Source organism: Camarhynchus parvulus, chromosome 18 (assembly GCF_901933205.1).
Source record: "Camarhynchus parvulus chromosome 18, STF_HiC, whole genome shotgun sequence".
Taxonomy (NCBI): domain Eukaryota; kingdom Metazoa; phylum Chordata; class Aves; order Passeriformes; family Thraupidae; genus Camarhynchus; species Camarhynchus parvulus.
Window position 1 is genome coordinate 2,343,896 of NC_044588.1, and position 27,786 is coordinate 2,371,681.

General features: G+C 45.7%; 2 protein-coding genes and 1 non-coding gene across 3 annotated transcripts in view; 1 reads left to right on the plus strand and 2 right to left on the minus strand.

The window, feature by feature from the left end:
- Positions 1-2,680, minus strand: part of SMURF2 (SMAD specific E3 ubiquitin protein ligase 2) — a 61,505-nt gene extending 58,825 nt beyond the window's left edge. The window contains exon 1 of the mRNA XM_030962248.1: positions 2,323-2,680. Within this exon, the coding sequence (XP_030818108.1) occupies positions 2,323-2,374 (52 nt within the window). The 5' untranslated portion in view covers positions 2,375-2,680. The remainder of the gene's footprint in view (positions 1-2,322) is intronic.
- A 14,752-nt stretch (positions 2,681-17,432) lies between these two features.
- KPNA2 (karyopherin subunit alpha 2) lies at positions 17,433-24,835 on the minus strand. The gene is made up of 11 exons (XM_030962253.1): positions 24,773-24,835; positions 23,976-24,091; positions 23,734-23,871; positions 22,409-22,497; positions 21,341-21,609; positions 19,801-19,895; positions 19,426-19,689; positions 18,559-18,792; positions 18,295-18,477; positions 18,036-18,185; positions 17,433-17,929 (listed from the first exon to the last, which is right to left on the minus strand). Exons 2-11 carry the CDS (start codon positions 24,048-24,050, stop codon positions 17,837-17,839), a joined length of 1,590 nt encoding a protein of 529 aa, XP_030818113.1. The 5' UTR covers positions 24,051-24,091; positions 24,773-24,835; the 3' UTR covers positions 17,433-17,836.
- Positions 24,836-26,892: 2,057 nt separating this feature from the next.
- TRNAR-CCG lies at positions 26,893-26,965 on the plus strand. The gene has a single exon. It is a non-coding gene; the product is annotated as a tRNA-Arg (tRNA).
- The last annotated feature ends 821 nt before the right edge of the window (positions 26,966-27,786 follow it).

Consider the following 27,786-nt stretch of genomic DNA (forward strand, 5'->3'; position numbering starts at 1 on the left):
CAGCTCTTGGACTCACATCAAACATTACCCTGTCATTTATCCAGTCAGTCAAAACAATGTTTTCCATCTAAACCTTTAATGTTTATGTCCTGAAAAACTGCTAATTGAATCCAGTTCTTGAAATCCATTTTTTAATCTATACCATCTAATTTAGAGATACTGAACAGAAAAGATAAGCGTTGAACAATGATTGCAGAATTAATCCCATAAACATTCAAGCCAAAACAGAAGACTGCTAGTTTCATAGAGCCAAAGAAAATTAAGATTAAATAGCATTTGTCAGTTTGAGAATAAACTTTTAAAAACACTGGATATACAGATTCTTTTAATTCCAAACAGTTTTAGAACTCAAGAGCCCTCAAAACTGCTTTTCCAATCAAAAAGGGTAATCAAAACCACACAGAACACTTAAAATTATTCCTAAGCAAGAACTGACAACATGTCAGCTGAATTAATAAAATTCATTGTTTTCCTTAAACATGTAAAGCTTCCTTACAACAAATGACCCTATGTGAAACAGCTCCCCATTAGCTAAAGCAGAAAATACCTCAAGCTGCTCAGCTGGAGACACAGGCCAATGTTTCCTATAAGCTTCCAATAAGAGAACTGGTCCTCGTGCCTGCCAGAGCTGCTAACCCTGGAACAGTCCTAAAAAGACAATTTTGCCTTCATCCCATGCTCTGCACATTCCCTTCCTAAAATACAAGATGCCAAAAACGCCCAAAAACACTCCTTAGGGTTGTACCTGCTGCATTTGGGGGCTGACCACAGTGTGTAAAACCACAGCCTGCTTCTGGTCACAATCACACTCCCCTCAACACACCGAGATTGTCACAGACACAGTTTCAATATATACTTAATCCTCAATAAAAATAAAATATGAAACGAATTCGAGCACAAAACACAGAGGTGAGAAAGACAACTCCCTAGACAGTATTTTCCATGCTTTTAAATAGGACTACAGACCATTTGTAACGTTTCAAAGATAAGCAAGTCTGAGCACTCACTGCTCAGGGAAAGAAAGTATTAAAGCACTGCATCAACACAGCAATAACCTGAGGAGAAAGCTACAAAACACTCGGTAAAAACAAGGCAGCACTGTTCCATGCAGCAGCCCCAGCTACGCTCATTTTAGGAGTTTTATTTCCAAGTGTAATATAGAGACACTCACAAATCTCCATGAAAACTAGATTGCAAATCTAGTCTGAGTGATTCCAAAGTAAAACATAAGCAGATACATTTTACTTTTCCTGTGAAAACAACATACTTGGAAAAATCGGTATGAAAACACCTCTTTTTATTAGGCATTAAACTGGAGATATTTCTCACACACCTAAAGTAAATATAACAACTCTTTTGATATTTTAAAAAATATTTCTTTTGCAAGCTGCTCAGGCACACTATATAAAGATGGATATTTACAGTGAAAACCTATACTTTCCTAATTGTTTACCTTTGTGTACTGATGCTTCAGGACACACAGTATCATTTATGTGCTGGAGAACTTAACAATACTTTGAAGAAAAGAGCTAGATCCAAGAGTCCTGAATTTTTTTAAAGAAAGCTCCAGCAGAATTTCTATTATTTTTTTCCTCTAAACCTGTCAATCTGGGATTTTATATGGAAAAGGGCATAATTTTAAGTATTTAAGACCAGATTATTTTTCTTCCCAGCATGCAGGTGAACGGTTTTTATGGTATTTTAAAATATCAGCGGTCAAGTGGTCTGGAGGAGGGCAGGACAAGGCACTTCACCCAAGAACTGTGAGCAATCACAGAAGCACAGAATATGCTGAGTTGTAAGGGACCCACCAGGATGATCAGGTCCAGCTCCTGGCCCTGCACAGGACACCCCAAAATCCCTCCCTGTCCCTGAGAATGGTGTCCAAAGGCTCCCTGAGCCCTGCCAGCCTTGGGGCTCTGACCACTGCCCTGGGAGCCTCTCCAGTACCCAACTGTGAAAATCCCTTAAAAGCCCCAACAAAACAACAACAATAAACAAACAAAGAGATCAAAACAAAGAGTGTGGCAGTTTCTTTCGAATTTACACCGAGAAGACAAAAGGAAAATAAACGGCAAAGTTGGGGTGCGGTGGTTGAAGTTCGCCCAGGCGGCTGCGGGGCCCGGGCCGGGCGGGCGGCGGAGCCCGGACACGCCGAGCCGGGGCCGAGGGGAGGAAAACCGAGTGCAGGGAAACCTCGCCCTCCCCTTCCCTGCGAGGCCTCAGGGGCCGCTCCGGCCCCAGGTTCAACCTCAACGACACCCGGAGGAGCCGCTCCCGCCCCCCGGCCGGGCTGGCCCCGCGCCCCCGGCCCAGCCTCACCTGTCAGCCGCAGCTTGACGGGCCCGTTCCGCCGGGCCCCCGGGTTGGACATGGCCCCGGCCGGGGCTCCCCCGCCGCTGCTCCGCCAAGGGCTCGGGGGAGGCGCGAATGGAGCCGGGCCGGGCGCTCAGGGCAGCGGCGGCCGCCGAAGGAGGAGGAGAAGGAGGAGAGGCCCGGATGTGCCCAGCGTCGCCATGAGCGGGGCCGGGGCCGCGGAGGAGGAGCGGAGCCTTCCCCGCTTCCCTCCGCTTCCCTCCGCTTCCCCGCCCCCGGGCCCGAGCACAACAAAGCCGGGACGGAGCCGCACGGACGGACGGGGCTGGCGGCGAGCTCGGCTCCTCTGCTCTCCCTCCGTCCCTCCCTCCTGCCCCGGGGAGGCCCTGCCCGCCCCCCGCGCCCCGCCTCGGGTCAGCCTGGGGGGGGGACGGCGTCAGGTGGCGGCGGCGGCGGCCGGGAGCTGCTGGCCGGGGAGGAATGGCCGTGTCCGGGGAGGGCTGAGGGTCGGGAAGGATGGGGGAACGGCCGTGTCCTGGGAAGGATAGGGGGAATAGCCATGGCCTGGGAGGGCTGGCAATGGGGAAGGATGGGGGGAATGGCCGTGTCCTGGGAAGGATGGGGGGAATGGCCGTGTCCTGAGGAGAACTGGAGATCGGGAAGAATGTGGGTAATGGGTAATGGCCATGTCTGAGGGGGAGTAGGGGACTGGGAAGGATGTGGAGAATGGCCGTGGTCTGGGAGAGCTGGGGATCGGGAAGAATGTGGGTGAATGACCAAGGTGGGGAGGAGAGGGTGGCAGAGAGGTTGTGTGGGGAGTTGGGACAGGAAAACTGAGGGTACAAATGGGAAAAGACATGGCAGGAGAATCCCGAGCCAGGCTGAAATGGGTGGTCCCCTGGAGGAGTGCTGCCGATCCATGACAATATTCCCCATGGACAGGGTGTGACAGACCAGCCCTGGAAACTGTTAAACTTTGGACCAATTTGGTTCTTATCTGCACTGTGTAGAAATCAGCAGATGGGTTCTGTGAACTGCCATTCGCAGAATAATAATAATAATAAAAAAGCCTTGCATCCATGCCATGTTGCCTAATTTAACTCCCACCCTGTGGGAAAGGTGACCCTTTCCAGAGTTTTCCCAGCTCTGCAACACACATCCCATGAGGAGAGCTCCATCAAAGTCATGGGTAACTTTCTGCAGGGCCAGAGGGGCCTCAAGGGTGAGAAAAGCTCCCAGAAAAGCTACAAACGTTTCCACAGTCAAGGTTACTTCAGAAGTTTAAGCTCAAACATCACACACCTCCTCTTACTAACAACCTTACTAGTATCTACTCATTTTGTCATGTCATTGCTCTGGCTTTTCCTGCTGAGGTAACCTGTGAAGTATTACCACGTGGGCAGTCAGAGATGAGGATCCAGATATGGATCCCCAGCATGGGATGAGAAGATGACCTGTGCTTTGCTGAGTTCATCCTGTAGCTTCTACACAGCCCAGGAGGTTTTCTCTCTGCAGTTGCATGGAGCTGAGCTGTACCTGTGCCTTGAGTGGTCCCATCCTGACAGAGCTCAGAGCTTGGGCCTCATTAATTCAAACCTGGGGCGTGCAACTGATTTTTGTTTTTCACTGAAGGCCTTGGAAGCGCAATATGGTTCTCAAAGCTTTCCTTTCATAAAAAGTGACCTCTCCTATGCTGTACATGGGGCCTCACTTCCTATTCCTCCCAAAGTACCTTAAGTGCCAGGGGGAGATTTCCAGTGGTTCCTGCAGTGGTGGCACTGCTGTTCCAGTGTCACTTCAACTGGGAGCAGAGGAATCCTGGGATCCCTTCCTTGGCCCGGGCTGTGCCTGTCCCCTGTGCCTTCAGCTGTTTATCACAAAAGTAGCAAATGTTAGACACCAACCTCCTTCACAGGCAGAGCACAAGGGAAAGCATTGGTTCAGTGCTTCACCACTGGCTCAAAAGAAGAGAATTTGAAACAATTAAAATCTAAGCAGCATTCACTACAAAACATGGACAATATACCTCTGGATTTATGGCTTTACATTGCACTGAAACAGTTAAGAAGTTACTTTGTAATGGTTGTGTAAATTCACACACACCCCAAAGACATTCCAGGTGTCCTGATTCTTGCATTAAAAAAGAAAAAAAAGAAAAATCAGCATTTGTCATTGAAGGTCATACTATTAAAGTTTCAATCTGTTACAAATTCACATATCCTTTTCTCAAACCAAGTATATAAAGCAAATGGCTGATGGTTTGCAAATATTGCAACATTACCTGGCCACTGCTAAACTGAACTGAAAAAGAAAAATATAAAACTGCTTTTCACATATTTAACATATTTCTAGATTTTTCCTATCATGATGATTATTCATTTCTGGGGTCTTGCAGTGCACTCTGGACCCAACATTCAATAATTCTGATATAATTTGACTAAAGTGCTTAATGTTGTATTAAACATAGAATTCTTTCTACATTATCTTTTTCTAATGGATAACTAGTGTGTCAGACATTAATTGAAATGCCAATATTTAAAAAAACCCTTTGGGATTAAATACAGTATTTCATTGTTCAGTAGTTATACGAACATTTAATGCTTTCATTAAAAGTGTTTTTCAAAGGTCATGAAGCATACTTGGTTTCAAACTGCTTTTCAGAAAGGAACTTGCTGAACTATAAATTTTTCTAAGGTTTTTGGACATGCTGCTCACCTTTCAGTGAAAACACTGTGATATATTGCAAGTGTTAGAGCATTAACTGACAGTCTGTGCATTTGGGTCAGCATATAAAATGTACTGCCTGCAGGATGGCTGCTACTGCTGTGCATTTTCCTGTAATATGTGCCATATTTGATTTTATTTACTTAATTTTTAAGCAGCCAACATGACTTGAGCACTTTTACAAATCCATCCCAAGTACATCAGTGACACGTGGGACAGTCCTGTAGAGCAGGTGTGTATTTAACAGGGGGAGAAGAGGGGCTCCAGCCCCCATGAGCCCGGCAGGGCTGGGTCCCAGTTAGGTCAGGACCAGGTGCTTTTGTCCCTAAGGGGAGGAGAAGGACCTGGACCAGGCTCAGACACCCAGAGGCACCAGGTGCCAACTGCTGCTCCCTCCCTTCTCTCTTTGTCCCAGGGGCCCAGGGCTGTGCCTTGGGTGTCCCACAGCTCTTTGTGTCCTGTTCTATCTCCCAGTTCTGTTGGGAAATGAGGATTTTCACTCACTGTTCACTGAGCAGAACTGCCAGGCAGGATTTAAGCTGAGCAGTTTCATGAGGGACCAGTGTGAGATCTGCAGGCAGCAGAGGAAGGGAAGCCTGGCAGAGCACCAGGAACTGCAGCAGTGTAGGGGACCAAAGGTGCTGGCAGTCCCTGGTGGTTGAAAATGCTGCTTTCCCAACCAAGGAATCCCACTGGAATGTTATGATCCAGAGATTCTTGAGCCAGCACTATCCCCCAGATTCTCAAAATATTCTCAGATTAACAGATCCAGTGTCTCACTGATCCTGCTTTCACGTTCAGAAGCCAAGAGTTTGCAGCAAATTGTGTCTTTATGCAGCTCCATTTCAGGATGTTTCACTGTGTGCAGGGCTGATCCTGTGAGAGAGACAAGCAAATATCATCAGAGCTGCTCCAGAGCAGGCTGGTATCACTGAACAACACATCCTTTCAAGATGAGGTAGCTGCTGGGATCCACAGGGCCTGGGAGTGCTGCATCATCCTGCAGATCATTTTGGATGACAGCCTTGCTGCTGGACTTGGGAATTCAATCCAGCCTTCTTCAGCCAGAGCTTCACAGCTGAGCCACCCTCTAAAGGATTGGAGGAAATGTGTAGGGAAGGGGCAAGGTCAGATATCTTTAGGACACCAACAGGGTGAGGAATCCACAAGGAGAAAATAATGTAATAGTTGGTATCATTGTGATATCATATCAGTGGTATTGGTGTTGTATGAGTAAACCTTTGAAGTATTTAGAAATACAAAAATTTCTTCTGTTCCATGACTACACAAAAAAGGGCTTTGATTTTTTGAATTTACCAAGAGGAAGAAGGAGAAGGTTTTGCTTTTCCAGGTAGTTCTCAAAGGATTTAGTGGTTCTGGACGGCAGGAAATGTGTACAAACATCTTTAACCAAGTAGAGTTCATTTTCAGAAGAGGAAGGTTGTAGTTAATTTTTCAGAGGTGAGGTCCTCCCTGTCTTTAGAAATTGAAGAGTATACTGGAAACTCATTCCTCAGCATGTGGAATGTGTTCAAAGCAAATCAACATTTAAGAATTACATTCCGTTTCTTTCTGTATATAGGTTTAATCACAGCACATTCCTTCAGCAGTAATGAGAGCTGGCTGGTATTACATCACATCCTTCCCCAGTTTCTGTAAAGGTATCAAGAAAGCAAGAGAGCTCTGCCTCTATTATTATGATTTTGTGAGTTAATTAAAAGGTTAAAACTATTTTCCTGAGACAATAAAAAAAAATTAAATTATCTGGATCGTATTTACTTCTACTAGCCATCATTTACTAAATTTCCCAGAGCCTGACGTGGTTGACATTATAGACACCACCCCTGGAGATCGTGGAGTTAAAGATGAGTTGATCAGTAGAGAATTACACCTTCATTTCTTCTTTCTCTATGATGTATTTCCATTGTATGTGCAACTGATAATGCTAAATGCCTATTTTGCCACCTAATGGTGTTGTTCTGAGAAATAAAGTACTATAGCAGATTACATCTAGGCAACCCCAAAAATTTTTAATTTATCAGGTTTCATTTCATCTAGAAAGAGATACATTTGAAATATTTATGAAAGTCTGTTCCCTTTCTTCTCACATCAGTATTTTTCTTTTTTTGTAAAGCTCTGTTAATCTGGCCAAAAAAATTAGAAAAATGAAATTGTGAAGAATGAGGAATGTTTCTACCAGCAGTTTTCTCTGCCTCTTTGTTAATTTACCTGGTTAGCTCATACCCTTTCAAAGCATTCATCAACACCTTTGATTGCAAAGGGCATTGTTCTCCTTGTCTGCCTCTTTGGCACAGGTTTTTCCTCTAAACCTTCCCTAAGCCAATCATAACTTCTTACTGTAGCTAAAGTACTTCCTGAATTCATTGCAGATCCATCACATTTTTGTCCTGTTCCTGAATGGAATTCTGTCCTCCCTGAGGCTTTCTGTTACCTTCCCTGCTGCTCTTCTGTGCTACAGGAGCAAACCCTACTGCAGTCATGTATAAAACGCTTCTGCATTTCAGGAATCAAGATAAGGAACAGAAAATTTCACCTTGTACAAGATTCCTTTTTTCCCTTTGCAGATTATGAAAATTGTCAGACTGGAGGATTATTTGTGTTGCTGCTGAATGGAACAAACTACATTAAAGCATTGAGATGCACATGCTTAAATATCTGGTTTTACTCTGTCTCTATTGCTGCTCAGAGACAAAGAGAGTTAACCCAGCAGAGGAGGACAAACCTATCAGAGCTCTGGGATGAAGAAACATGTCTAGACAGGGGCTCTGGTTCTCACTAAGGCTCCCTTTGGCATGCAGAGACAATGTTTATGCAAGAGGTCAAGAATCAATCCATTTCTCAAGCTGGAGCTGGAGATGAAGCTTTTCAGGAGAAGAAACTAGGAAGGAAATCTCCACCCATGTGCTGGCTACTGCAAAAGGGGACAGCAGCTTGGAGCAGAGACACTGTGGCCCTCTGAGACAGGATGTATCCTGGGGAAATGATGTGTCTCTGAAGGGAAATGACTGCAGCTGTGGCTACAAAAAAAAATGCATGAGCTTCCATATCACAGGATTTTCCAGTGGTTAGTCACTAAGATAACTTCTAAGTCCATCCATCCAGAACAGATTAGTAACTGATGCACAGATATTCCATGCAGTTCTCTAGCCAGGTTATTTCCTCATCATGTCCTGCAGGACAGCCCTATCCTAATGTGACTTTAGCAGAAGAAGAAAAGGGAGATTTTAGAGACAGGCACTAAACATGGAATAAATAGATGTGTTGATGTTTTATTACTAGACAGGAGCTGAAATCCATTCTCTGAGAGGGTTAAATCTGTGAAAAACTGGGCAAAAGGTTGGAGGTGACACCCATGTGCCAGCCCAGCCCCTTGTCTAGCTCATGTCACCCCTGTTCTCTGCTGCAGGATGTGTCTCACAGCCCACAATCTAGTGGCAGGTGCTGCACAGCATTTTAAGAGCCCAGCACACAGGACAGAGTCCAGCTTCAGTCTTGAAGCACAGTGATGTGTCTTAGGCTTAAAACACATTCCCTGACTTGTCTTGATTCAAAATCAATGGGACTCCTGACTTGAAGTGCAAAATCAGCTCCAAAATCGTGGGCCAAAAAAAAAATCTTTGTCTGAAGAATATTTCCTTTATTCTTCCATGATTTTCACTTATTTATCCATAGGACACAATCAATAATACAATTTCTTTTCTAGACTCTTGGACAATTTGCTTTGTCAAGTGTTCTGAGAGGTATGTGCTAAATATTCCAACTGAAATGAGGGAGCTTTCCTGAAAAACCACATGTTCCCTTGTGCAACTGCTCTGTGCAACTTTCTTGTGTTGTGAATGAAGCAACTGTAGAATCTCATCTTTAGATTTCCTTGGCTGATACAGAACAGGTTCCTAGAAGACCTTACAGAAGAAGACAGTTGGAAAGTGTCCTCTGAGTGACATGCATCAAGAACTTAATTTACTGCTGGGCTACAACATCTGTCTGCAGATAGGGTCTGATTCAACTTGACACCATGGGTATTGTCCCAGAGCTCAGACAAATGAGGTGTTTTGAGGAAGAATCTCAGCCCAAGTAAGCATTTCAAGAGTTGAGTTACAGCACTGTTTTAAACAAGCCACGTTATTTAGCCACTAAAGGAATATCAAACATCCTCCAATCTTTCTTATTCCCCGTGACCCAGCATCAATTTGAAGGAATTATTTTGTCATCTGCAAAAGGTGAGCTGTAAAATCTCCTACATTGCAAATCTCTGAGTTTTAATTATGGTGGTGATGCTGAGGGCAGGGTGGTGATGCTGGGATGCCAGGGGCTGACTCAGCCCTGCTGCTGCAAACTCACCCTCAGCCACTGGTGATGAGCAGTGAGGCACTGGCAGGTGATTGCTCTGTTAAATCAGCCCTGGTCTGCCCAGGCAACACCCAGCTTGCACCACAACCTCTGCTTAATGCTTTGAAAGAAGTAACAGATGCTCTGTGATGCAGCTTCCAGCCATGCAGCCATGGCAAGCAGAGAAGCTTTCCTGGCTCTCCAACAGCCCTGGAACAATGTCTGATAAGCCTTGATAATTTGGCATAATTAGCCAGTTCTCTCTGGCCATCATGACTTATCCAAATATCCAGAGATGAATGTTCCAAGCTGTACAGAATTCCACATGTCAGGGCTTATGATGAGGTTTAAGAGGAGCAATTTATCCCATTCTAACCTGTTGCAGGGACTGTGGCTGCTAGGGATGAATGCAGCCCCAGATAGGCAAGAGGCTGGCAGCAGACTCCTCTCATGTTGGCAGAGAGAGCATCTTGGGGCAGTGTAAGCCACCTAAAACAGCCCCCACCTCATAGTTCTGATTCTCTCTGTTTCTTCAAGCAAGTGGAAGTTTTTCCATGTGTGTCACTCAAGTTACTTCCAAATATTTCCATTCAAGAGAAAAGATTAATTCCAGGAAATGTATCAAGCTATAACAATATTGTCTAGTCCTACAGGTAGTTGAATGTGCAAGGTTCAAACCCAAAAATAGCTCACAAAGCCTTAACCCCATGGGATGATTATTTTCTGCCGTGGGGAAGCAGGCACTAAGAGTCAGATGAGCTGTGCAAACCACATCTACTCACAGTTCTGGGAATTGCTGAAAGGAGCCCAGGCTGTCCAGCTTTGGAAACTTCTTACATGAAGTCTGGAGACATTTATAAACATGCTACGTGAAAACCAAATCCATAAATAAGCTCAGCCATGACACAAAAGCATTTGCAAGTTCAATAAGCTCAACAATCCCTCTTTTTTTAAAAGAAATCCTATTCCTAAAACCTTCTGAACTGCAGAAATACCTAACCTATCCACAGGCTGTACTGGCTTCTTTTGTGCTTTCTTTTAACAAAATCACCTGCAAGTCCACTGTGAAATCAATTTGAGAGGATTTAAGATAAATTTATCTCTAAAAATACCTCTAAAATATTTCATTTTAAAAGCTACAAAGCAAGGTTTTTATACCAGATAAGAACAGCACAGATATTTAAGTAGGTTAGTGGGTCTAGTGAAGTGCTAAAAGTAACCTAAAGCAAAATCTGTCACCATGTATCTTGATCATTCCTTTATTCCACTCTTGAAACCCTTTAAAATAGAACTGGAGGAAAGGTAATTTTCTCCTTTCCTTTTTATCATTAATATTCAGGGGCAACATGTCTAATTAGGCAATGTGTCTAATGAAAGATGGGAGGGTTTGGCTCTTCAGTCAGATATAATCACCCTGCAAGCAGACACATACAGTCCCTCTGTGCACATGTTCTCATTCACTGACTGCAAAATCCAGGCTTTTTGGAGCAAATGTCACCTCTCGTTTGTCCTGCAAAGCACTGCACAGTTTGGTTAGAAATTTAACAAACCCTTGGATTATGCTGCTAGAAAGACATTATGTTCCAATTTGGGTCTAATACAGTGGGTTGGCTATGGAGAAGTAAGCTGACCCTTCAGTTAAAATGGTTTTTGTTGGTTTTTTTTTAATGTCATGTTTATTCCTGGGTTGCTTTTTTCTGTTTGTAACTACAGCACACTGAATTCTGTTGACAGCTGCAAATCCACTGTGCAATACAGCAGATCAAATTGTGTGTTCTGCAGCAGGGTAGGATATCTGCATGTGCTCTTGGTTGTACTGAACAGAAAAGTTTTTAAAGACAGTTTGGAAAAAAGCTGCAGGAGTGGGCTACTCTGATCTTTCTTAAGTAATTTCTAGGATCATTTGCCACTAAAATTGGATTTGTTAAAAATTATTAGGTCCCCATTGTCAGTCTCCCTCAATCCCCTGTGTTTTGCCTTTCTGAGTTAGTTTACATCTTGCAGAGTTGTTCCACTCCCCCTCTGCTTACATTTTCCTTCCCTAATCCCTGTCTGGCCCCAGACTGCAGGTGTTGATATACACTTAAGTACAGATGGGGTAATAGCTCCAGTTTAAGGAGCTACATAAAACAGTATTTGTACACAGATGAAAAATTCCTGCTCCATTCAAGTTTGCAAAGCAGTTCTTCAGAAGGGGAATGTGGCTGTCCTGCCTGTCCCATCCCCCTGCCCTTATTTCCCCAGACTGGTAATGTTCTCTCTCTTATATGTTATATGAACTGCAGCAATTGGGTTTTTTTAGCCATTAGGGGAAAGGAAATGACATATGGAGAGAATTCAAGTCCCTCCTCATTCCTAGAGAGTCTATCCAGAAATTCAGTGTGCTGAGCTCCATCCAAGTGTCGTTTCCTGCTCAGAATTGGGAATGGGAGCTGGAGGTGGGAGGAGAGATGGATACGTAACATTAAATTGCTGCTTCTGATTAACAGCACATTCTGCACATGATTTCACAGCATTGCTTTGAACAGAACTGAGCCTCTGCAGCCCAAATATGTGTAGCAATCCACTGATGAAAGAGCTATTTTTACATCTGTTTCATATAGTGGGTAAAAATGAAGTGATTGGGATGGTGGAAATGTGCTTTGGAGATTACTGAGGATTTTCTGATAACTTTGTACCTCCAATCTTCCATATGCCCACAGAGCATTATTAATACTCCTGGTGGTACAGCTATTTTACCACTGTGAAGCTGCACACAAAGCAATCTGTTACAGAGAAAAAATTAGGCAGCTTTCCACTATTTTATATATATATATTAATATATAAATGTGTGTATGACCCCATGATTTCTATATATATTAAAAAAAAGACCTTCAAAAGATGACCCCATGCTTTTCATTTCACATTGCAATGCAAATTGAGAAAGATATGAAATAAAGGAGAACGATTTCTCACTACAAGCTCAACAAAAGAGCCAGTGTAGTTGTGATCCAAACTCCCCCACAGTGAAGTCAGTGCCATTGATTTTGCTTCCAGTGTGTCAGTCAATTGAAACTCTGTTCCCGGTACATGATTTACACATCACTTCTGGAGCTGGCCCATTGTTTTATTCAAATGATCAGCACAATATTTTAGTGTGATCAAGCAAGTTGTGCTTGGTAAGAACTAACAGGATTTTTCTCCATCCTGCTTTATTTTGTTCTCTCCCTTCCTGGTCCCTTTAAATCCCAACATCGCTTCCCTCGCACTGATGGCACTCCCAGGGCAGTGGGTGAACTGCAGCCTGCAGAGGGGCCATGGCTCTTCCACGAAATCTCCTGAAATCTCCTGCAATCTCCTGCAATCTCCTGCAATCTCCTGAAAACTCCTGAAAACTCCTGAAATCTCCTGAAATCTCCTGAAATCTCCTGAAAACTCCTGAAATCTCCTGCAATCTCCTGAAATCTCCTGAAAACTCCTGAAATCTCCTGAAATCTCCTGAAAACTCCTGAAAACTCCTGGCTGCTGCGGAAGAGTGTCCATTTCCTGGAGCCAGTCTGAGGCAGCCAGAGCTCTGCAGTCAGGAGCAGGACTGCAATCCAGTGACCCTTCATCCATAGGAAGTGCTACAAAACTCACAGCAAATCAATTCTCCCTCAGCTGTCCACAGGCTGAGTTTCTGCCCGCCTCATGTCCGTGCCATTGCCTGGATCAGTGAGAAGGAAGTGTTCTACAAACACAAGGGACAGCTCTGCACACTTGGAGCAGGAATCTTCTTGTGAATGGATTTTCCTGAAATTTCCAGCTTCAGGGGGTGCACCCCTCCCAGCCTAAGGAGGGGGTCCCCTAATTCACTCTTAGCTTTTTTTCCTAATGTTCCTCTGAAGGCCAAAGGGCTAATGTGTTTCCTGTTAGGTTTTAAGTGAAAGTCCTAACATTTTCCTCTATGGGTCAAATATAACTAAACACAATTAACCTTCAATAATTACTTCTGTTTTGACTAACAGTGCCTCTTCCCGAATTTACACACTTTCCAAAGTTTAGACCTGTACTTAAATCTACATCATACCTTATCAAAACAGAGCTTCAATACTCCTGGGATAATCCCATATCCAGCAAAAGGATAACAGTGAGCAGAGGTGCCATGGGTTAACTACAGGGACAGACATCAGGATTCCCAGGCTCCAGGTGAATTCTGCCAGCAGCTCTCTGAATGTCTGTGGATACCTTTCTTGTGTCTCAGTTTGCTCTGCTGTAAAATAGATTTAGAAACAGAAGAGATCTGTGAAATATTGTTGGGTAGTGAATTCCTTTTCCTGCAGAACCACAGCTGCCTCTTGCTGCTGATGCACCACTGTGGTTCTGTGCAATTTAAATCATTCTGGATAGAGTAGCAGGAAGCAGCTTTGCTTAAGAGAATAGTTCAGTGTAATTCACAGGAAAAGAAAAAATAGATTTCTACTGATTTAACCATTCTTAACTTTCCCACAGTTTAATCTGTTTTTCCTGTAGGGGAAAGTGAACAGAACTGCATGCCTGCAAAGTCCCAGCTCTCCTTGCAGAGCCTGGCACCTTGGGGAACAGCAAATGGAGCAATCAGCCAGGCAGCATCTGCTGCCATCAGAATTTCAGAGGCAGTTACGTTTGCTGAGATCTCAGACTGCAATCTTGCCATCACTCCACAGATAAAATAGCATTAGCAACAACTGCATTCCAAGCCAGTTGATGTCAGCAGGGGTCTGTTGTTGTTGCTCTCAGCACAGAGGAGTTGGCAGACTGACACTCAGGCCACCAGACATTGATTCCAGCCCGTGTCCTGAATGAGGCATTTGACACATAAAGAGGACAAGCTCTTAAATCTGACTGGGCCATGCACAACACCCCCCCCCAAAAAAAAACAGACCCAACAAACTAAAAACTGGGAGCAATAACAATTCTCGTCTTCCTTTTTGCTCCTACCACGTTTCTGAAGCTAGAGACGTATCCTCATGGGTGACTGTGATCCTAACCTCAGAAATAGTTTGCATTTTCTTAGAATAAGGAGTGACTCACCCCAGTCACTTACTCATAATCATTGTAGATTGTTGTTTGTGGAAATACATGCTGCCAACAGGGCTCACTGGTGGATAGGCTGAACACATTTTTCTTGGATAAAAACAGTCTCTGGCCCCAGAAAGTTAATTATTAAGCCACTGAGCTGTCAGGCATCTAAAGATCTTGCCGTGTTCTATTATTAACTCAATATATTGGAAAAATCTGAAACAAGTAGTTCAGAAAAAAAGAAACCAAGAGAACAATACTGAACAAGTGTTCTGCATTTACTATATACAGAGACACAAAGCCAAATACCCTGCATATACTAAAGAGCAATTAAAGGACTTGTGTTTTGATATAACAGTACTTTGATTTTAAAGGGGCTTTTAAAGGTTATATCTTATATTCGGTATTTAACCTGGCTAAACACCTTGTGAGTTAGCGCACAGATGCTCTGTGTAACCCCGCGGAGTGCCCCGGAGCCGGAGCTCGGTGTTTTTTATGGGGAAAATGGAGCAGATCCCACCTGAGCGCTCCCGCCGGGATCATCCCGCCTCGGGCAGCGCCCCCTGCCGGCCCCGCGCTGCTCTGCAGCGCCCGGCCCCGCGGTGCTCCGGCTCTGCCCCTGCAAACCCGCAGTCAGAAATCCGGGAAGGAACGACTCCTTCACTAAAGCTGGCTTTGCACCATTGCTTTCGTAGAGGTCTGTCACAGACATGTTCTATGAAAAATCCTTTCCTTAGGATTTTTTCTCCTGAGAAGCCTCAGGAACAAAATGTAAACAATGGTTATCTGCTGCTGTGGAATGCAACAGGTGGATCTGTGATTGGTCCATGTTGGTTGATTTTAATTAATAGCCAATCACAGCCCAGCTGTCCAGACTGTCTCAGTCAGTCACAAGGCTTTGTTATCATTCTTTTTCTATTCTTAGCTAGCCTTCTGATGAAATCCTTTCTTCTATTCTTTTAGTATAGTTTTAATATAATATATAACATAAAGTAATAAATCAAGCCTTCTGAAACATGGAGTCAACATTCTCATCTCTTCCCTGGTCCTGGAACCCCTGCAAACACCACCACAAGGGTCAATTCTTCCAGTTCTCTACAATCATTATTTTCTAACGGATGCTTTTAGGTCAACGGTGAAGGTTTGACAATAGAGCAAAGGACAAAGAGGTTTCACTGCAGCTGCATCAATGCCCTGTTTTGTTGCTTTTCCCCACAGAAGAGCTCCAGCATTGCAAGGCTGCTCCTTTCCCCGGGGCACAGGTATGGCAACGCCAGACTCTGGTCCTGGGGAGCTGTGGGACCTGTGGTGGCACTGTCCTCCATGGGCCCTGGGTGGCACCTGCAGCCTCAGCCTTCAGTCCAGGGGCAGGCAGGGCTGGGAACAGAGCACAGGCACAGCTCAGACTCTTTAGAGACACCCACAGAAAGGCTTAGTACCTGCTACAGCTTTTTTGGAGTTAAAGAAAAACAGTTAAAGTGGTGCGCAGTATGAAGGTCATGATGATGTGTTCAGGACGGTGTAGTTTTTACAAGCCAGTCTCCTTTGTGACAGGTAGAATCTGCAACCCCTGCTGGCACATCAGTGACAGTGATGTGTCACCAGGACCAGGTTCTGAGCTGGATGCAGGAACTCCCAGAGCCCAGCAGGACAATCATTATGGCAGTGACTCACAGAGATTGCTCTGCACAACCCAGTATTGTTGCTAACAAGATGTATAGGACTGTAGCTATAAACAAATTATCTACTGCCCTTTGTAACTTTATCACAATCCAGCAATAGCCAAGCCTCAGAGAGGTCCCAGGGATGGATGTGAGCACCAGCCTCCAGTCAGAGAGGGAACCATTTGCCAGCAAGTGTGGGACAGGGAGCAGCAGACCTACCCCACACTAATGAAAGCAAGAGTGACATCATCTACATTAGCAATAACACATTTAAAGTGATCTTTGTTAGCAGCACACAAGAGTGAATTCTTCACGAAGCACACCTGATCTTCCATGGATTGCCAAAGAGTTACACCCAAATCCACTTTTCTACACCTCTGCACTTCAAAATAAACTTGGAAGCACACAGAAGGTGACTAATACAGGAGACAATACCAGATTATATCAACTTCACCTAGCAGAATAAAGGGCTTTTTGTTTGTTTGTTTTGTATTTGTTTTTTTTATTCCCCTCCATCCATAAAGGTAGAAGCAAAGCCAATGGGAACTCTGGGAGAATTGCCTACATATCAGAATTTCCCCCCCTATCTTTTATTAATATAAATGACACGCTGTGGTCCAATTAAGTCATGTTTATGAAACATCTAGCCCTGAACTCTGACCTCTCCTACACCATCATTGGAGCTAGAGACACTCAGTAAGCTGAGACAATATAGTTATTCCAGCACATTTAACTCCTGGGTGGCTCAAGTTAAATAGCTCAATCCAAGCTTTTCCAAAAAAGCTGAAAACCAAACTACAGTTCTTCCTCTCCATACAATACTCTTCCCCCTGCAAACCCCATCCTGCATAACCCCTTTGAGGGACAAAATGGGTTCCTGTAAGTAATGACTTTAGACATAAAGGGACAGCTGACTCCAAGACAAAGCCTTCATTTTTGCTCTCGGGCAGGCAACTGCTTCAAGCATTTCCTACGCTCTATCAAAAGGGTACCTGAACATGTATGGAACTGGTTAACTGCTGTACTTACCTCTCCTCCAAACTACTAAGTAGCACTACTAGTCTTTAAATATTTCTCCAAGAGGCTGAAGCTAGTTTAGCTCAGCTATGCACACACAGGGCAAGATTAATCAGATTTCTATAGGAAGTACCTAGAGAGAAGCAGCAGTTCCTTGGTCCTATAACAGAAGGCTGCTGCATGCAGAAATCAGAGCTTGGGGGGAACAAGCTGCTTTAAATCCACCATCTTCAGCATTGAATTTCTCATGGTTTGCACCTGCATTCATGCCATTAACAATTTTTGTCTAAATTATACTTACTCCATCAGTCAGCTTTTAAGAGAGCGAGTGACACAGTTCAATTGGATGTACTGACAACACTTTATTGAACTTCAAGTAAGTCTTCCTTAAAAGCCTGTTCAGTGTATTTATTACTGCAACAGGTCATGTAGAAGGTAAGAGGCTATGGGGAGGCCTGCAGAGCAGCGGCTCAATGCTTTGTGAGAGGCCTGAATTGCTCACATGCTCTCTTCCCCCAGACAAGGACAGAAACAGGAAGTATTTACAAGTATATCTCAAAGAATGAGGTTTACATTTAAAAATTCACAGATACATATAGAGTTTGAACTGTTCAAGTATGTTTCAGTTGGACAAAGTGCTACAGAACACAGAAAAACCAGTAAAGGCAAGAGGAAATATTAAGACAAAGAGGTGGCAGTCATTTGTGTGCTAAACCACTTGTAGGTGGTTGCAGTACATGCAAGACCTAGAAGTTGAAAGAATTTGGGGTACTGTCCTGGATTTGGAAAGTGTAGCTGTCAGCAGTAGAGTCTGGTACAACATTTTGGTCTTCCTCTTCCTAGAAGGAAAGAAAAGAAGAAGGTTGGAATAACAGTAGCATTTGAATCTAGCAGTCAGTACTGGAATAGAAAACAAAAGGGGAAGAGACCCCTGAAGCCACTTACTTCTGCTGAGAAGTATTTCTCAATGATGGTGGATGAGGCTCTGTACACTTGTTCGTTTTCATGTGACTGGAGAGCTTCAATTTTGTCTAGACCCCCACACTCCTCAATCATGAGGCAAAGCTTTTCAGTCTCATTAATCTTCTCAGCAGCCTGCAACAGAAAAGTGTGGAATTACCTCTGGAAAGAGATTCAGCAGCAGCTACTGGAGAGCCACTAGCAACAACACAGACAATAATCAAGTATAACTGCATCCACATACCAAGAAGATGTTGGAAACTGCATCCAGGATAACGAGCACAGTTTTGCTGTCTTTAGTTGAGAGAAGATTCAGCAGGGGTTCAAGAACACCAGCCTGAACAAGGTACACTATCTGGTCAATTGTTCCACCACTTGTGTAGTTCGTCACAGCCCACACAGCTTCCTTCTGAGACTTGAAATCCCCCTATGAAGGTAAAAGCAGAGTGTTTGAACACAAAGAAGTAATAGGAAAAGGCTCAACACTGTAAATATAGGCTTTGTTTACCTTCCTCAGAACACCAATGAGATAAGGCACGAGACCGTGGTCTACAACTCGCTGGATCTGATCCTGACGCCCAGCAGTGATGTTGGACATTGTCCAGGCTGCTTCTTTCTGAATGTTGTTTTTGTGATGAGAAAGGAGACTTGGAAAGACAGCCAGTGCTCCTGAGTCAATAACAACCTGTGTCTGCTCATCAGTACCAGTGACAATATTTCCTATGGCTCTTAGTGAAGGAGTCTGAAACAAAGATGAATGGAATACTTAGAGAAATTGTTCAAAACCAGATTAGATTATACCAAACACAGCTATACTTGATGGCCACCCACTCTAACCTTCCCGGTTAACAGCATGACCTGTTATGTACAATTGGGGTTTGTGCTCCTTGTTAGCATTCCACAGGCAGACACTCCTGTCTGCAGGCACAGGCTGCACACCTTCCAAGGTCAGGCTGCAAACAACCACCCATGACAGAGCTTAGGGAAACCACCTGCTAAATACTAATGCAGTTTTATTATGCTCTAATTATAGTGTGTACAGAGCACACTTGCGAACACTGTCTTGAGAACTTGGATCTGAAACAGCGATTGAAAAGCAAGCTTTAGTGAATGTTGACTGTTGTGCTGGCCTGTGAAGTAAATTCAATGATTATATAAAGCAGCTCAATAGTCATCATCATCAGCAGCAGTCTGTCTCATGTAGGACAACACCCAGGCAGGAGAGAAACTGATGTCTCACTTGACAAAAATTAGAACAGGCACCTGACTCATGTATGAAAAGAGCCATTCAGTTCCATGGACACTACTCTCCTTAACTTGCTTGATTTGAATCATGGCTAGGGCTGCACAGCAGCCTGCATATCCAATCCCTTACCATTATTGGCAGGTCACTACATCCCAGGAGTCTCACAAGTTGTGGCACCAATCCAGTTTTCACAACAACTTCTATCCTGTCATTGGAACCGTCTGTGAGGTAGGAAATTGCCCAGCATGTGTCTGCCAACACCTCAGGGTCATCGTGGTGCAGGAGCCGCACAAGGGTCGGAAGGATCTGCTGGATGGCTTCGATGGGAGGTGCAGGATTCTTATTGCGACACAGGTTTGAGAGGGTCCACGTAACATTGCGTAAATATCCAGACTGCAATGGTTAATAATAAAGAGTAATGGTTAATAATAAAGAATAAATGGTTAGCAATAATTCAGCTAGGGTCTACTCAGTAATTGTACTTGAATCACTCTGCACACTTACAGCCAGGGAAGAGAGGTCAGGAACAGCGAGGAGACTCAGCAGTGGCTCGATTGCACCATATTTAATAACCAGGTCTCTGTAGGCAGAACCATCCCCTGGAAAGAAACAAGAAAAAAGCCAGGTGAAGACCAGGGAAAAAGGAATATGTGTACACAGAACCACTGTGTGTTAGAGGATTAATTCTTCTAGTCCTTAAGAAAGGCTGGATAAAATCAGAAGGAATGAGAGGACAAAAGGACTATGCCATGGTTCAGTCACATGACAAGCATGTTCAATCAAGCCACTGAGCTTCACCTTTAGTGTTGGAAGAAGAGGTAACGTAGAGTGTTTTCTGTGCGGCTTTTCCTAAAGCTGTATAGTTCATAACCATGCAGGGTCTTGCATGTTTCTTTGGAGACAAATCTAAGCCCTACACTAGAACAGAGCTATCCCTACAATATGGGACTTGAAATGCATTATAATCATCAGCTGAATGATTGGGTGCTACAGAATAATACTGATAGCATGTCAGAGTTTCACTGAGAATTCAATTGCAGGGTATAATAAATACCTTATAGTTGATTTTAAAAGTCTAAGGATAAACTTTAAGAAAACCCCAATCAAATAAGGCTTTTAAACAAGGTAATATTCTTTGAGTGAAGATTCACTGTTCTCTAGGGCACAGCCACTGGAAACCATAATACAGCAGGTACAATATTTAACTATATTATTTATTTTGACCAATTTTTAAAGACTGGGTCCAACACTGGCAGATCAAGTAATCCTGAGAGAAGCATGAGAAACTTCAGTGTACCAATACTTATCAGCAAGCAAGGAATATTGGCCATCACATACATAATTATTTGAGTCACTGCTTCCTGCCTTCCCCCTTTTAGTCAACACACAGAGCAGAGCTCATTGCTGAGTCACAAAAACACTGCAATGGCTGCAAAAGGTTTGTGTTGTAGCATGATTAGAGATCCATCAAAGCTGAAATCTGGAAGCAGTGCCCACAATACAACCCACAGGCTGGGCCAGGCATTGCATGAGCTCTGAAGACAAAGTTTCCTACAGCTTGCTCTGCAATGCAGGGCATGTCATGACTGGAAAGCCACTGGGGCAGAGCTCCCAAGCAGCTCAGCACAGGGCATGGCACAGCAGGAGTGATGTCAGTGATGGCCTCTCACCTCAGACGAGGGCACAGGTCTGAATTCCAGAATTCACAGAATCACTAGGTTGGAAGAGACCTTAAAGGTCAAGTCCAACACTTGCCCTAATACCTCAACTAAACCATGACACCCAGTGCCACATCCAGTCTTTTTAAAGACATCCAGTCTTTTTAAAGACATCCAGGGATGGTGACTCCACCACCTCCCCAGGCAGACCATTCCAGAACTTTCTGTAAACAACTTTCCTAATAGCTAACCTAAATTTCCCTTGGTGTAGCTTGAGGCTGTGTCCTCTGGTTCTGTCAGTTGCTGCCTGGTGAAAGAGACCAACCCCACCTGACTATAACCTCCTGTCAGGAGGATAATTAGAGCTGTGCAGCACATGGACATACCTGCAATATTCCCCAAGGCCCACACAGCCTGCTCACTGATGTGAGTGTGTGGAGAGGCCAGCAGGGAAATGAAGGCTGGAATTGCCCCTCCATCCACCACTGCCCTGGTTTGCTCTGATGTGCCAGAGGCAATGTTGGTGAGTGCCCAGGCAGATTCAAACTGGATGGGGCTGCAGTCTGCTCTGCCCAGGAACGAGACGAACTTGGGAATCAAACCAGCCCGAATGATGTTGTCTATTGGGGGTTGCTTCTCTCTTGAGAGTAGTTTCCTAAGGAGGAAGGCAAACAGGAAGCATTATTTTTGCCTGCAGACATCTGAACAACAAATTAAAGTCTTAAAAGCACCGTATGTAAAAAGTTTAGCATTGTCTTAACATGCAGAGAAGGCAACACAACACGGGATGAAAGAGAAATGCAGACAAACTGAACACTGGCTTCCTAAGCCTCTGTTAATGCTGGGTTTGGCATGTCTTCACTATGGGAGAGGTTCTGTTCAGCCTCTGAAGTAAAGCAGACCTGCAGGAGTCATTACACATCTGAACTGCTAGAGGCTTCTCAGCAGAGAGGTTAGTGACTGCCAGAAGCAGCACTGCAGCAACATGCAAGCTTATGAAAGGATATTTTAGATTTGGAAGAAGAAACAAACTCTGCAGACTTCAAACCCCAGTCATCTTACTGTCCACATTATTCTAAGGTGGATTGCCACACTCATACATATCAGACCTAAGTGTTAACACAGTTTAAAAGGTACTTTACTTTGCTATAATAAAGGGTTTACTATAATTACTCCTTCAAATCTAAGGTGACTACTATTAAATTTGCCACCACTAGAAGAAATTACTTCTTCCTACTAAAATATTCAGGCACTTGAAATATTCAAAAGCCACATGGTTTCAATAAAACTATGCCTAAGTTATGGGTACCTCAACATGGTATATGAGATGGTGTTTGTTGAAATACTGCCTGATAAGAAAGACATAAGCAGCCACTTAGGCTCCTAAGTCAATTCTCTCACCTTGTCTAGTTATTGGCTTGCACAGCTGAGCTGGTTTCCTCTGAAGTGCTTACCTGGCAGCCTGAGTAGCCTGTAGCTGAAGCTCCATATTATTACTATTAACTCCTTTGACTATTTCTTCAACTGACCAGTGTGCCAAAACCTGTACAAGAAAACATTACATGAGCGCTTCACTGGGCCTGTGGTGCATTCCTGACCACAGAGAGCTCTTACACAATACCATGAATAGGCCCCAATTTACAGCCACTTCCCTTAGTGCCAGCACCATGAGATATTTCAAAACCTCAGCAGCTACAGCTTCATCTGCAATTATCTGAACTGCTGAAAGCTTTATTAACCATGTGCTTCATACCAGTTATGCTAAACTTAAAATGTAGCTGCAGCCAGTGATGCCTTGAGAAGGCTGACTTGGAAGACAGGCCAGACAGAGTTAAAGAATAAATTTATTAAAAGGCCTCAGTGGATACACCTTGGGTAGTACAAGAGCCTGGCCAGGGCTACACCAAAGATGAACCAAAATGGTCACAACCACAAATGGTAACATGGTCTGACACGTTTATAAGTTTTGGTCCATTTGCATATTGGAGTTAATTGTCCAGTTATAGCATTAGGTTATATCCTAAGTTCCATCCTCTTTATTTTTCTCTCTTCAATTCACCATTGTTTATACTTTTTGGGCCTGGAGGTTGTAATAGTTGTCCTTGGCCAAGCTGGAAAAGGATTGTTTTGTCTGCCTACCCTGTAAAGAGAACTTGCTAACACTTAAGCCTCCCCTTTGAGAAGGCTTAGAGGTGACCTTATTGCTCTCTACAACTTCCTGAAGGGAAGCTGTAGCCAGGTGGGGGTTGGTCTCTTCCACCGGGCAGCACTGACAGAACCAGAGGACGCAGCCTCAGGCTACATCAGGGAAGGTATAGGTTGGATATTAGGAAAAAAATTTCACCAAAAGAATAATAAAGTACTAGAATGCTCTTCCCAGGGAGGTGGTAGATCACCTGGTGGAAACACATCTCTGGATGTGTTTAAAAAAAGCCTGGACATGGCACTTGGTGCTATAGTTTAGTTGAGGTGTTAGGGCATAGGTTGGACTTGATGATCTTAGAGGTCTCTCCCAACCTCATTATTCTGTGATTCTGTAATATGAAGCTCAGAGTTACACTAAAGAAGCACAAAATCTGAAATATATGAAAGCTAAATCTTAAGGCATCCCCAGTTGTGTGTAAGAGTGCTGTCCATTAGAGGTGATAACACAGGCCTGAGTTGATAATGCAGATGTAGTAGAGCTGTCCTGCCCTCGAGAAGGGGCTCATGCTGGCCTGGCTGCAGGACCTTAGCTGGTAATACCCTCCAAGTGTGTCTGTTCTGAGTACCCACTTACCTGGTTGCCTTTGTTTTCCTGAAGGGGAGAAGTAGCATCATCTGGTAAAGTGCTCACATTTCTTCTCTTAAGCATCTGGTCATCTTTCTTAGCTTTCCTCAGCTCCACATTGACTTCGATGCGTCGCCTTCTCATCTCCTAAGGAAAAACACTCAGAGTAAGTTCTTGGCTTTCAAAACGTAGAAACTTAGATTTAAAGAGACAATGGCTGGCTAAAGTACTAATTGCACCAGAGTACTCACTGTGCTGTCCTTTCCTTTGTTCTTGAATCTGTTCAATCGAGCTGATGGTGTATTGGCATTCTCATTAGTAGACATCTTGCTTGTTAGAGTTTCGAGCGGGACAGATAAAAACAAGCCTGAAAACAGAGTAGAGGCAAATTTACTCCACAAAAGTTAAATTTTTAAAATTGAATCCATACTCAAGAATAAGAGGCACTTGATTATATTAATACACCTGACTTGATCAAACACTGTCTCTTTAAAGAGCCAGATGTTACAACAAGCTCTAGCATCAACACAAAAGCAGAAGACACAGTCACGCGATTTTAAGACACTTTAAACCAAATACTATTAGTTATTATTTTCAGGAGCAACATAGATTTTCCTTTCCACAGACAACACACACACGCTGTTAAATACTATTTTCACTATCACGTACCTGTGGTGCACAGGATCCCACCCAGCCCCACCCCGACCTTTTTGGACGAGAACAACGAGCTCTCGCAATGGGAAGGATCCCGAGGAACGTTTGCAGAGCGGGTGCAGCCAGCAGCACATAACAACGGCTACACGGCTAACGAAGAAAACCCCTGCGGCTCGGCCACCCCCAGCATAAGAACCGGCTTCGCTTCGGCCATAGCCCCGCCGGAGCGACAACCCGCGCTGGGATACACCAGCCCAGTCAGCCCCAGTGCACACAGCGGAGAAGCGGGAGGCTCCCGAGAGAGGCCCCGGCAGGACTGCAGGCAGAGCACGGCTCCTTCCAAAAGGGCAGCGCAGGGCCCAGGTCCCCACCGCCCCGGTCCCGGCCCCCGCACCTCAGCCGGAGCCGCCGCCGGTCGCTCCGCTGCTGCCGCACGCTGCCACTGCCCACGGCCGCCCCACGCGGCATTTAAATTTCCCGCGGCCGCGCCCTGCCATTGGCCAGTTCGAGCCAAAGCAGCCTTCTGATTGGCCGGTTTGAAAGCAGCCCGGCTCACGATGACGGGGAATGCCCTCCCGGAAGAGCCGGTCGGACGTGACGTATTCACAAGGTCCGGTACTACGGCTCCCGGCGTGCCTCGCGCAGGTAGAGCCAGCAAGTCTGCGTGGGTCGGCGCGGGGCACGCCGGGAGCTGTAGTGCGCGGGGCCAGGCTCGGTGATACTCCGGGACGGGAGCGGGGGATCGGAGTGAGGAATTGTATCCCCGGAGGGGTCTCGCTCTGAGCGGTTTGGAGCAGAAACACCCATTCCATCAAGCACAGCGCAGATTCTGCCTCAGTAACCAGCGCAGCACCGCAGGCTTCCCCCGGGACAAGGGCGTGTATGGACAGGGCGAGGGGAACGGCTTCAAATCGAAAGAGAGGGGGTTTAGATTGGATATCGGATAAAAATTATTTCCTGTAAGGGTGGTGAGGCCCTGGCACAGGGTCCCAGAGAAGCTGTGGCTGCCCCATCCCTGGAAGTGTCCAAGGCCAGGCTGGATGGGGCTCCAAGCAACCTGGGGTAGTGGAAGGTGTCTCTGCCCATGCCAGGGGGTGGAACTGGATCACCTTTAAGGTCCCTTCCAACCCAAACCATTTTGTGATTCCATGATTCCAGGGCTCCATGCCTCACTTATTGTCTCCTAGAAATGTGGTGCACAGAAATGCAAAGAAAAGGGGATATGAGATTGCAGTTGAAAGCAGTTCTGCAGCCATGAGGGCAGATGAAAACCAAATCATACAGAATAACAAAAGAAAAGGATTCCTGCCCCTGTGGCAAGGCCTGAAAAGGGATGAGATCGTTTCTGATGGGTTTGGCCTGCTCATGAGGGATGGAATACAAAATAACACTGATTTTTACGGGAGATATTCAAACCAATGAACTGTAGGGAAAACACGACTCTAACAGCAACTCTGACATTTCGAGACACTTATAAGGTCCAACACAGAGAAGTGTCAGGTGTGCACATCGATATGTCTGTGTGCTAAACCATCACATTAAACCACTTATGCCAATCTGTAGGCACACACAGGTATGGAAGATGTTTGTCAAGGAGGAGGAATTACCAGTGACATCTCATATCACTGGTTTTGGGCCTTACAGTGCTGAGCTTTGTAAAAAACACCCACTAAAACGAGAGCAGAGAAAGCACATTGCTAACAAATGGAGATATTAAAGAGTAGTTTGACAAAGAAAAAAAAGGCAGCTCAAAAGCAGAAATGGAGGTAAAACACCTGCTTTCCTGAAGGACTGCAAGGCTGGCACAAAGAAATTCCATTGGGTCATGAATCGCTGGCAGTGCAGGGTCTGGAGCAGTGAAATCTGGGCGCAGCGATGGATGGTGAGTTTGAGGGCAGGGAGAGGGCTGGCAGTGCCTGAGGTGCCCGAGGGGGTGTGTGCGAGGTGCTGCAAGCGGTGCGGGCTGTGAGGGAGGGGACAGCTCCGAATAGACAGAAAGATGGGGGCAGACTGGGCAGTTGGGGCAGGACAGCGGCCAAGCTGCGGGTGAGGGTGTGGGGCAGGAGAAGCCGTGTTTGAGGCGGGCAAAAGGGCCGTGAGGGGTCACAAAGCCCTGAGGGTGTTCCCTGAGAAGGCCGAGTGTGGAGCCGCCGGGACTGGATGGAGTTACCGGTCCCGTGAGGGTAAGTTTAAAGACGCGGGACAGGACGGCGGCGGTGACCGGGCGTCCCCGGGACAGTGGGGCGGCCCTGGATCGGCCCCCTCAAGTGGCCGCGCGCGGCTCTGACAGTGACGCGCTCGCGCCGAGGGCGGGAACCTCCTCTGAAGCGCGGGCGGGGCCGCGGGCACGCGCTGCGGGGCGGGGCCTGGCGGCACCGCGGCCAATGGTGTGCGAGGAGGGAGGGGCGGGGCCGGCCCGCCGCGAGCAGAGAGAACGTGACGGCCCGCGGGGGGCGGAGCCGGGGCCAGCCGGGCGGGGCTCTTACCAGGCGGCGCGCGCAAACAGCGCTGGGTGACCCAGTGGCCTAATGGATAAGGCATCAGCCTCCGGAGCTGGGGATTGTGGGTTCGAGTCCCATCTGGGTCGTGCCGCGCTCGTTTTGTGGCGCTGCCGCGGGGCCGCCCCGGGCTCGGGACCCGCGACTCTTTTACCCGCAGCTGCCCCGGGCCCGGCCCCGAGTCCCTGCTCTGCCTGGGCACCGCGTCCTGCCTGGAGCTATGGGGTTCGTGCGAACGGGTCCCGCTCCCTTCCCGGAGCTCCGAGACAGCCGCAGCCGGGGAACCTCCGGACGTGCCCGCGCTGCTTTCGGTCCCTGTTTTGCCCGTCCCTGCTGGGAAAGCTTTTCCATCTCTGCTGCTCCAGCATCGCGGCGCCGATCCAAACACCACTACTGTGCTCTTAATGGAGATCCTGCCCAGGTAAAGAGTCTGGGGAAACACTGCAGACACAGCCGTACATGAATGAGGGTGGAATTGCACCACCAGCTAATTCAACAGAAAAATCCTTGGCATACAGGTCTGTGGGATGCTCATGTGTGTGTATATCCATCCATCCATCCATCCATCCATCCATCCATCCATCCATCCATCCATCCATCCATCCATCCATCCATCCATCCATCCATCCATCCATCCATCCCCTCCCCCAGCTGCTGGTACCTGGTGCTCACCAAAGCAATGGAGGAGCCCTCCTCTCCCTCATCCTCAGTTTACATTCCTATTCCTGTAATAGCTATCTTGGGATAGTCCTGGAATTAAAAATGTTTCAAATAACAGAGGACAACAAGGATGAGTAAGTGCTGCAGTAGAAATGTAACTCCTTGAGTAATAGATGTGGTGAAATGTCATTTATTTTCCACATTATTCTGCTGAATTTTCTCTATCTTCACCCATGGCTGCTGGAGACAA